General features: G+C 42.9%; 1 protein-coding gene across 1 annotated transcript in view; it reads right to left on the bottom strand.

Moving 5' to 3' along the window:
• MEGF9 (multiple EGF like domains 9) overlaps positions 1–11,269 on the bottom strand; it is an 81,940-nt gene extending 70,671 nt beyond the window's left edge. Inside the window, exon 1 of the mRNA XM_005605745.4 lies at positions 10,471–11,269. Within this exon, the coding sequence (XP_005605802.3) occupies positions 10,471–11,062 (592 nt within the window). The 5' untranslated portion in view covers positions 11,063–11,269. The remainder of the gene's footprint in view (positions 1–10,470) is intronic.
• Between the last annotated feature and the right edge of the window lie 682 nt (positions 11,270–11,951).

An 11,951-nucleotide genomic window follows, 5' to 3' on the forward strand; every position in this document is an offset into this window, starting at 1 on the left:
ATAGAAAGACTAGAATTTAGTTCTTCTGACTGCTACTCCACTGATTAGCTGGACCATTCGGCTCTGCCTTTGTGGACAAGTTGAAGCAACAAACTAACTTAAAAACTAAAACCAGTTGAACAGGATAGGTTTGCAGGCTACGTACCAACAATTCAGTATAATAATACCCAACAGCTAGATTGCTTTGTGTTTTTGGTACACTTTATAACTATTCATTAACCCAGACAACATCAATGGATGGTGGGGCTATATTGTTAATGCAGTTCATATAGAAAGGATAAATCAAAACACACTGTAGGATTATAAAGAATATGAAGGCAAATGAGAAGTCTATGGCAGAAAAAGCCCAATGCCTTACTCTAATCAAGCCTCAATAAATAAATAAAACAGAATAAATATATTGGAATACCAAGCATCTCCTCTTATCCCCTATCATTTCCGTTAACCCTTCCCAAACTACCATTACATCCCTATAAATGATAGACAGGACTGAAGAGAAACTAAAAGCTACTCAGTTCATCCAATTTCCTTCTGAGGCGGCAACATCTAAACTTTCTCTAGAATATTTAAGGAATTTCACCTTTAAAGACCATTTCCAAAATTCAAAGGACCTAGAGAATATGATGTTCTCTGTACAGTTAACAATGCTAACCTCTTCCTTTTCCTCACATATATTAAGTAAAAGCACTAGATATTTAAAAATAAATAAAGATCTAATAAGATCCCTGTAATAAGCCAGTTTCTAGGAAGCATGCAAGACTGAAACAAAAGTTCCTGAAATCAGTTATCTAAAGAGTCTAAAATTTACTAAGTAAAGGTTAACATTCTCCAGCCAGGTTGAAAACATTCCTACTCCTTATCATTTTCCCTGGGACTAGTGAGAATACATTCCCTTTTCCAATTGAATAAATTTCCCTTTCCCTCAGCTCTTAGCTGTCTCCCTGGCAAGGACAGCAGATAGAACAGCTGTTATATTACCCGTATAAAAGCAATCACATCTGTCTAATTGCTAAACATATGGACAGACTGAAACCAAACTTTTGGGAGTCCTATGTCTTTAAAGAAAGAAAGAATCAAAGATCTTCTATCAGTAAAGGCTGTGACTGATGCCATGAATTCAAATTTTGCACAATTTAAATAAGATATACTTCAATAAGCTACTTTAATTAATTTTTAAGTGCATGCTTTAAATTCCCTAGACAGACTGAAATGGATAAAGAACCAGCTCTGTTTTCAGTCTCTTCTAAGATTTCAGTTAAACCTTCCCTAAAGGTACCAAATCTTAGACATGTCATCCTTACCCTATGTTTAAGATTTGTCAGGCCTCAGGAACAGTTTCCTTTCTTGGGTATTGTCTTCAGCAATCTCCTTCCTTCAGAACCACAACTCACTGAGACTAAGCAAATATCTTTGATGCCGATCAAAATGGCTGAGTCAGAGCAGAAATTATAGTTAAGTGGCCCTAGGTAATATCACCTGATTTGATCTCATACAAGTAAAGGCTTACCAAGCTTATCACAACTTTTTATTCATTTTCTCATTTTATTCACTTATTTTTATGACTGTAAAATTAAAATTGGATATATTCATTGGAAAATTCAGAAAAACACAGAGAAGGTAACTAAAATGACCCATAATCCCATTACTTAGCTTTAGTCATTTAACATTTTGGTAGATTTCTCTCCTCCTCTGTATATTGCTACTAAATGCAATATAAGCGTTTTAATGGCTGCATAATAGAGATTACCATAATTTCTTTATCACAGAATTTTAGAGTAGAAGAATTCCTATTTCAAAAATCTTTACTTAAAGAACAAACCCGATATATAAACCAGATGAGAGTGGAGCTGAGTACAGTGTGGGTGGGAGGATGGATCCCCATCCTCATATGGGGATGAGGGTTGGGGGTGGAGGGCCCAGAAGTAGACCGACTTGACCTCCATAGACCCCATTCTGGGCCCTAAACACATCTGAGGGACCCTAGATCCCCAAATAATACAGTTTGAAAACCCACAAATCTGGTCTAACTCTCTGATTTTACAGATAAAATTATTTGCCTAAGATTACAGAACTGGTAAAAGAGCTGAGAAAGAACTTAAGGTCCTATGTCTCACAGACAAGTGCTCAGCTTTTCCAACTTAGTACTCTTTCTACAAAAGTCATCAGATGTTCATTTGTCTATTGCTGTTCTTCCTTTAACTAAGAAAAACAGAACGGATAAAGTTATGCAACAAAAAAAAAGAATAATTAATGTAATTTGCTGGATCGCAAAGAACACCACTTACCCTAAGTAGGTTCTCATGCTATTCCTATGAGTAAAGGGGGAAAGAAGGTAAGAGTTCATTGTTAAACTAAGGAAAAAGGTCACGAGATTAGATTAGTTTCTTGAGCATACATCGCATGTCTAGTGTAGCTACGAACCATCCCTTCTTCCTCACTCATTCAATCATCAAACATTTACTGAGACTCTACTTGGGGCTGGAACTGGGGATACAATTGTGAACAAACAAACAGAAGTCTCTGCCCCCATGGACTATATAAAAACCTGACAGGTTTGGGGCCGGCCCCGTGGCTGAGTAGTTAAGTTCGCGCACTCCACTTTGGCAGCCCAGGGTTTCTCTGGTTTGGATCCTGGGGGCGGACATGGCACTGCTCGTCAGGCCATGCTGAGGCGGCGTCCCACATGCCACAACTAGAAGGACCCATAACTAAATAATATACAACTATGTACTGGCGGGATTTGGGGAGAAAAAGCAGGGGAAAAAACCCCTGATAGGTAAGAGCAAGCTACTTTACATTTCTGAATCTCAGTATTTGCCATCCATAACGCAAGGATAATAATATTTAACTACTACATTGTTTAAGAATTAAATAACATGATTTTGCGTGTAAAAAAAAATCCTGGTAAGAAAGTAGACATATTATATGTACTCAATTAACATTAATTACTTTTCCTGCCAAAGTGTTAAATATCAGATTGGAAATGAGAGGTGGGAGAGTACCACATCTCTTTGCTACTAACACACTGATTTGAGGCAATACAACTGACATGGTAGGTTTAGATAATTCCAGATTCTTACACTAGGAAAGAAGTACTTAATATTTCAATCTGAAGAAATGAAATCTACATGAACCCTCCCAATCAAGTTCTGTAGTTCATCTTGTTATCTCCATCACCATTTACTTTCAATTACTACTGGGCTCTTTCAATAACATTCAGCCCCATTTGGCACCTAGAAAAAAACATAAAGTAAGCAACCCTCTTCTCCAAATACTATTTTCCAGCCTGTAAAGATGGGCAGCCAAGCCAGTCAAAGGTTTACATTCAATAAAATAAACTTAGAAGACAACAGTTTGAAATATAAAATATCAAATGTGAACCTACTGAAAACCTGTAAAGATTTTGTCAAAATTCACCTATAAAAGTTCCAGCAGAGGACAGAAGCTAAATAAGCCTTTATTCACTCATCTAATATGCAGAAATCAACACAATATGGACGTGAAAGTCTTGGAGATTCTAAGAGCACCTTGAAACCATAACGCACGGCACACTTGTTAATTATTAGAAGCACTCTGTTCACTATTAACTTTAATTAAATTTCTACAAGGGAAATTGTCATTCAAAAGATCTGACATTTGTTTCTCGACCAAATTAAACATTTTATATTGGTATGCAGCCCAAATCCACCTACCTAAAAAAACAGCTCATATTATTCATAAATAGAAAAAGAAGTTTGCTACTTATTCAAAGTACTTGATTTTTTAGGAGGCAGATAACTTCCGTTGTGACAGTTTTTTCTGTATTGTTCCTTAGGAGAAGAAAAAAAGGAAAAAGCTGGGCAATAAAGAAGACGCCAGAGCAAAAAGAAAATCTCTCTCATTTTTTTCAAAAAGAAAGAATTAATAACATGCCCTGAATATTGTATAAATTCTGACATTTTCTTATCAAGTGGGCTTACCGGTCTAAATTAAATAGACTAAGAACAAATTCATAGGAAAAAAGTCAAAGTTGCAGAGAAAGACAGGTTTTGTTCTGAGTGCAAAGTGTTCAACCCTGTGCGCCCTGTTACCAGGACATCTTCAAGGACCTTTTGTTCCTCCAGAAAGACTTCTTGGAAGAATTGGGCTTTGAGGAGGCACTGAAGGAGGACAAAGTGGTAAATTGTTAAATAGAGAGGATAATTTGGTGCCTTAAAGAACATGAAAGAAGGGATGGGGCTAAGAATAAGAGACACGAGCGAGGAACATATAGAGGAGTTGAAAGTGAAAAAATGAGCAAGAAGGACAGAGGAAAGATTTTTCTTTAATGGAGAAAGATTTCTTCTGACAGTAATAATTATCTGTGCAAGAGCAGCATTACCAGAGGAATTTTTTTGACACAAATTTATCACATGTACTTAGATACATCTAAAAAGATAATTATTTTGAGTAAACCTTTACATATGTGATCCAAACACATATGTATCCAGACATAATCTTTATCTTTTTCACCACAATTTTTAAAAATCTCCCTTCAAAGTTGCCAGTGCAGTTAGGGTAGTTGTTCCTAGTGAAAAACAGATAAACCAAAATGCATACTTGAAAAAGACTAAGCGACCACAGAAGAGGTACCTGTAACATAACCTCAACATTAGTACACTTTTATATCACATGTAAAGAAAACAAACAAAAATCAAGATCAAGGCAAAAAAGCATGAATTAAAGCATTTCTAACTAAAAATATCATCTAATGCTGTCTTTCAGCTAAACAAGATTTTTATTTCTATTCTCTTCTGATCTATTAAGTGCCCCAAAGCAGTAATCTCTCTACCCATAATTTACCCGTCAGGAAAAACAGCACTGTGATACTTTTCTTCCATTCTTTTTATAAGGTGCCAGGACGTCTGGAAGTTAATATATACATGCTTAGAAATGCTGAGATAAAAAGTAATGCACATTTTAATTTTATGGGTCTTTAAAAAAAATCAAGATAAAAAGACCTAGTCAGATTATTTCAATGTGTAAATTTTCAACCAGTCACAAGGCTTCCTAGGACATAATTCAGCAGACTTTAACGTTCTGGAGTTTAACTATGCTGTTCCATAAACTAATCAGACTAAGCAATTTCTACTGAAAGCTAGGCACTTAGGGCAGGAATAAGATACAATGAATATGAGAAGTCCCTGGGCCAGGCTGTAAAAAGAGTGGATAAATTTCTCTATCACAGACTATATGAGAACCTAATCAAAGGAGGAATTAGAGCTATAATTTAAAATCACAGTTGCAAAACAGAGCATTTGAGGAGGTGAAAGAACAGTGCACAATGGACTGAAGGGAGTAAATGTCAAAGGACAGCAGAAATTTTTTCAGATCAGTATCCAAGGACCAACATTTTTAGCAAAATGGTTTCCTTTTCTTCTCTTCTCCATAACTATTTCTTTAAAAGCCAATAATAAAATTCTGAAATGAGAAGGACTGGGTTTGAATCCAGGCTCTGCCATAGCTAGGCTTCTCTGAGCTTCAGTTTCCTTATCTATAAAATGAGGATAATAATAGCACCTAACTTGATTACACCTGTGTGAGGATTAAATAAATTAATATATGTAAGGCACTTAGAACAGTGCTTGGAACACAGTAAGTACTATATGTGTTTGCAATTACTATTACAGTGGTCCACAGTCCTTCAGTCTTGATGCTAAATACCAGAAGATGCAAAAACCAAAATTTTTTCTCTAACTCATTTGGCGGCAAAACCTGACCTGAACAAATGCAAGGCTATTTATAGTCTTTATCTTACTCAGTGTGAATATATGTACATGCTTTTTTTTTTTTTTTTGGAGGAAGATTAGCCCCGTGCTAACATCTGCTGCCAATCCTCCTCTTTTTGCTGAGGACGACTGGCCCTGAGCTAACATCCGTGCCCATCTTCCTCTATTTTATATGTGGGATGCCTGCCACAGCATGGCTTGACAAGCAGTGTGTAGGTCCACACCCAGGATCCGAACCTGCAAACCTCGGGCCGCCAAAGTGGAATGTGTGAACTTAACCACAGCACCACAGGAGCAGGCCCCTGTACATGCATTTTGATGCAGATATTTGCATGTGTTTGATTACAGGATGCTGGCCCAGACTTCACTGGAGTGTATTTATTAACCTCCTAAAATCTGAAAAATTCTAAATTCTGAAATACATCCAGCCCCATAGGTTTTGCATAAAAGATTGTGAACCTACGTTACCTTCGGAGCCTGAACAACCTCTATTTCCTGAAAATGAATGGTATCTTCTTAAATAACTACAAACAAATAAGACTCTGAACCCAGCAGTAGAGAATTTCAGGATGAAGAACATATTTCCCAGTACCATTAGGAGGGTCCTGCATTCCCAGAATGTTCCTTTCAAATCAAATTCATTCATAATATTTTATTTACAAGTCATAGTAGTCAGAGTTTTCAAACTCTAAATCCTAGGGCTTGCTTAAACAAAGCCTATTCTCTTAACTTAGATCACAAATAAACGATTAAAGCTCTTTGGGGGGCATTAATGCGCCCTGAATCATGCACACCAGATCATCATCATCATTGTCGAACTTTAGAGCTGGAAGAGACCCTTGAGAACTAATCTAAACTCTTATTCCTTCCCTTCCAAACTGTTTCAACATCCATAAATTTACTCTCCCCATGAGGTAAGACCAACCTGTCCTAACTTGTCTTTCGACTCTGTCTATAGGAACACCCTGAAGGTGAATGTGAATAAACTGGGTGGGGTACACTGACAGGCTTGGGATCTCAAAGGACAACTTGAATCTAGCAGAATAAATATTACATGTTTAGCAAATGTCTCAGCTTATACTTTAGAATATAACAAGAATTTCCAAGTCCAGAATGAAGGAAGACTCATCTAGCATATTTTGGGGCCAGGGGGAAGACTTGGTTATCTTAATGGACGCAATGAGTCAACAACATAATGTGGCTGCCAAAAGAGCTCTGTGATTAGGAACTAACTGGCATCCAGAAAGAATGAGGTAACTGCCCTCCCTACTACGAGCTAGTTAAAGCTCATCTAGTGTGTCACATGCAGCTCTGTGCTCCACACTTTGGGAGAGACATGGAAAGACTGAACAAGTCCAGAAGAGTCGTGACCAGGATAGTGAGGGAATCTGAAACCATGTCACATAAAGAACAGTTGAGGGAGCTGGAGAGGGAATATGATCACTGTCTCCAGATCCCTAAAGAACTGTCACAGCACAGAGAGAGCAGACGTGTTCTGCAGGGCCACAAAGAGCAGAACCAGAAATGGTGTTAACCACAGGGAGAAATACTTCAGCTAAGTCTGTGGAAGCATTTCTTAAAACGTAGAGCCATGTTACCTATCTAGCCTTAAAGGTCCACAATTTTAAAAATTGAACATTTGTCATCACCTCAGTCTCTTACTGCTGATACCTATTATCCTCTAGCATCACAGCCTCTCCCTTCACCCTTCTTAAAATGTCCTACCCAGCCAACCAATCAGCCAAATGTTTGCCAGGTCTGTGGGAGGAAAGCGCCTGCTTGCTGGGCAATTAGTTTCAGTTTGCAGATCAGTGTCCCTGTAAACAAAAGAGGGTCCTAATTGAGGGGCAGGCAAGGGCTCTCAGCTAGACCTCCATGAAAGAAATTTTTATTAATTCAAAGAGCAGCTAGAAGACCCGTCCAATCACATAATATATTATCAATGGCACTCAGTCCTTACAGGAACATTACAATAAAACATCCTGTACAACCATCTTCCCCAATGCCAGGGAATCCAACTTTGCAAGCCAAATTAGGTCTCTCCAATTCGGTTGGAATTCTTCCTTTCGTCAAAGAGATGTGTTTACTTTTCGAAGCAGACTAGAACCCATGCTCAGATAAAAAGGCTGTACTTGATTATATCATATAAAGCTAAAATTGCCTCTCAATAGGCCCACAAAGTCAGTTCGGCTGCTGAGAACTAGACATGGGCAATCTATAGTGAATTCACAGAAAAGTCCAAATTATAGAAAATTTAAAACACAGGAGAGTTACCGAAGTTGGAGATCCTTCTAAATCTTCTGTCACCCAGAGATCATCATAGACATAGGTGTATGTTAGTCCATGGAAGTTACTTAAAGCCTCAAACAGTTCAAATGGCAAATAGTAATCAATCCAGCTTTACTGCACTTAAAATTTGGATTCTGCGACACTCCAGCCAAAGTATTAGAGAATATAATCTATACATGATGGACTGAACAAGAACCCATTCTTCTGTGTGCTTTTTAAACTGAAGCCCGGAAGCAATCTAACTGTCCATAAATAGGGACCGGTTAAATAAATTATGAAATATTCTTCCAATGGAAAATGCAACTGTTAAAGAATACGGTAGACCTTTGGTACTGACATGAAAAAAAAAAGTCCATGAGACATAGTTAAGTGAATACAGCAAGTTGTAAAACAATATGTATAGAACGATTTCATTGAGTTTTCAAAAACGATTTCTTTCAACCTTGTGTGTATGTGCATATATGCCCAGAAAAACGTCTGAAAAAAGATCAGACTGTTAACAGCAGTAACCTCTAGGGACTGGCTGGAACTAGCGGGCAGTAAAAGAGTGACTTTCACTTTTTCCTTTGTAGACTTCTGGTTGTTTGTATTTTTTTTTTTTACAAGTAAAGGTTACCTTAGTGATTTAAAAATAACAACACAAAAATAACAAAAGTAACATAACATCAATTACCCAGACATTTATCATATACTAACCATTCAAAATAAGTGATCTTGCTACTTAAATGCTACCACGTGCTTCAAACTCGGAAAATCTAATTCATCCTTCTTCTATTATAGTTTCCTAAAAAAAACAGAAATCAGCACAAGTCCCTACTAGGCTTCTCAGATGCTTTCTATCCCACACAAAAAGCCTAGTCATAAGGATAACTAACACATACATGGTGCTTACTCTGCACCAGGAACTGTTCTAAACACTATACATGTATTAGCTTATTTAATCTTCATAGCAACCCTATGAGGCAAGTGCTATTATCATCTTCATTTCACAGTTGAAGAGAGGTTAAGTGACCTGCCCAAGATTGCACAGTTAATAAGGGGCAGAGCTAGGATTCAAACCTAAGAAGGGACTCCTGAGTCTACACTCTCAACCACTAGGCTTCCTGTCTCTCAATAAGAAGTCAATCTCTCTATACAAAGGTCAAAAAAGTTTACAGTCAAAATTCAGCTCGTTAATACACTCCTTGAAGCTGGAAGAGATACAAACTTAGCTCTTTATGGGTGAATAATCTGCATTCCTACTTATGTCAACGCCAGGCTCCAACCCAAGATTCAAGACTGTATTAAGACTCATCATCACGTGGGATAACACTCTACAAATTCAATTATACTCCAAAGTCCATACCTGCCTCCATAGGAAATCACTGAACCTAAGAATTAGGTCAGAGATCCGTTAACGTAAGTACAGCCAGATAAATGGTTTGAACAAATCTCCACCCCCACTTAAAGCAAAGGAATTCAGAAACTCTTGTCTACCGTCTTGATGAGGTAGGTTTTATTTGTTTAGCTCAGGCCCACTCTAGATGGAAACGGGGAAAGAACAGGAGTTGCCTCTAACTTGGCTTGAAGACGTCAATCAGCAGGAAAGACCAGCCTTGTTTTCTATGTGGACTCAAACAGAAAGTGGCATTTATCAGTATTAGCAAAATTGAGCGTTCTAGCTTAAGGGAGAAAAAAAAACAGACATCCCTGCTTAAATTGTGCATTTGTCCAAACACATTGACCTTGTAATTGAGGAAGGAAAAAAAAAAATGGTCCAAGGAGGGGATTTAACCTAATTTATAAACGTGCTCAACCTAGATACACACCTGTCCCAAATGACCTACTGAATCCACTGATTTGCAGGCAAAACATGGATTACAACGTCTTGCCTTTTCTTTTTTGCCTTAAATGATCTGTACTACTGCCTGTACACAAAATCCTCTCAATCTCTCTTCCACCTGTCACACGCACATCTGATATTTATATATACAAGGAGAAATGAACAAGGAAATTGGAGCTTTGGGAGGAATCCCTTGTACTCAGCTTTGGACCCATCGGAGGAGGTATTGTGCTGGCTCTCAAACTTCCCCAAATAACCCAGACGGAGAGGCAGGGCGAGCGAACCGAACCCAAAAGTTTGCGCCCATTCCGGGGCTCCGACAAAGGCCAGAAAGCGCTGTCTGGCAGGGAGGGGAGATGCCTTCCGCACGGCAGCCGCCCCCTCCCGAGGAAGCCCAGCTCAGGGGGGGACAAAGGACTTCCCAGATGCGTGGGGGGCGCGAGGGCAGCCTAGCCGGAGCTTGGACCTCCCCTCGGGAGTCGAAATCTGGGTAGCCTTTGGGGCAAGAAATGATCCCTTCCAGCCAGGAGCCCGACCCTAGGGCCGGGGGCCGGGGAAAGGATGCGCAGCCGCTGGGGAGGGTCCTGCGGGCGAGGCGGCGCCGGGACTCACCTGGGGGAGGCGGGGAGGGGGCCTCGGTGACAGGTGGGGTGGGCGGGACGCTGCCGCGGCGGCCGGGGGGAAGGCGGGTCGGAGTCAGCGGAGGGCTGGGCGCCAGATCGGTGGTCGCTACCGGGGTGGTCGCCGCCGGGCCAGTGGTCGTTGAGAGGGTGGTCGGCGCGGGTCTGGTCGGCGCCCGAGGGGTAGTCGGAAGGCGTTCCACCGCCGGAGGGGTGGTCGGCGCCGGGCCAGCGGTCGTCCAGAGGGTGGTCGGCGCGGGTCCGGCCGTGGCCCGAGGAGGGGTGGTCTCCGGGGACGGGGCTGAAGAGGATGCAGCCAGGGCTCGATGGACGGTGGCGCGCGGGGGTCCGGTCCTCTGGGCCGGCGTCGTGGGAGCCGTCGCCTTAGAGAAAGAGTGACTGGGCTCGCCCCCCAGCCCCGGGCCCGGCGACGCGTCCACCTGCCCCGCGGCCCCGCCGCCACCGGTGACATTCCCGGCCGAGGCTGCTGAGGCGGCGGCGGCGGCGGCGGCGGCGCAGCACAACAGGGCGAGGCCGCCCAGGCTCGGCAGGCTCCTCATGGCGCGCTCGGCTCCGCCATTCATTCATTCAGGCAGTCGGTCGGTCAGTCACCTTCTCCTCCCTGCCCTCGGACCAGGGAAGCCGCCACAGCCGCCGCCACCACCGGGCGCACCATCCCCACCTCCCTCTGACAGGCGGCCGGCCCCGCGGGCGGGCCCCAGCGCGGAGGGAGCGACCGGGCCGTGCGCGGACAGCCCGCCCTCCCCGATTGGCAGCCTCGGACGGCCAATAGGAGGCCACGCTAGCCCACGTGACCCACCCACTTCCCGGCCTCTTTGTAGCCCCACGGACCAATCAGAGGGCGCCGAGGGGAGGAGGCGGTGCTAAGGCTGGAGGAGGGTGGCGCTATCCCCTCTCCTGCCGGTCCGGCTCGCAGAAGCCCCGGCTTTGTCTGCCGGAGGATCGGGGCGCGGGCCTCGGGCATCGGGCGCCGCAGAACAGACAAAGGACGCACCCCGCGCGGCAGAGGCCGGGCCAAGTCCTCTGCTCCATTGGGCGGCGAGAGCGACCCGGGGCGGGGAGTCCTCTCTCTGAAGTTTCCCCGCCCTCTTGAACAATGGGGCGCCGGCGCCGCACCCCGGCTCGGGTGGGGACCGGGCTGGAAGCCCCGCGATGGGCGAGGGCTGCAGCAGCGAGGATGGAGAGCTCAGCATTGCCTCTGCTGCCCGAAGGTGCCTGGCCTGGGCCCTGCGAGGTCTGTGCTGCCGTTCCCATTTCAGAGATGGGGAAACTGAGGCCCTCACTGAACCGAGACCTACGCCCTCCCCAGGCACCTGCTGTGGGCCAGGCGCTGTGTCAGGCAGGACAGGGGGCCTAGAGACCCGTCAGGAGCGGAAGGTACCACCTTCCTCCGTTGGGGAGACAGGCTAACAGGCACACTTCACCCGAAACCCCGGTGAAAATAGGATCAGA

The sequence above is a fragment of the Equus caballus genome, chromosome 25, assembly GCF_041296265.1.
Source record: "Equus caballus isolate H_3958 breed thoroughbred chromosome 25, TB-T2T, whole genome shotgun sequence".
Lineage (NCBI taxonomy): Eukaryota > Metazoa > Chordata > Mammalia > Perissodactyla > Equidae > Equus > Equus caballus.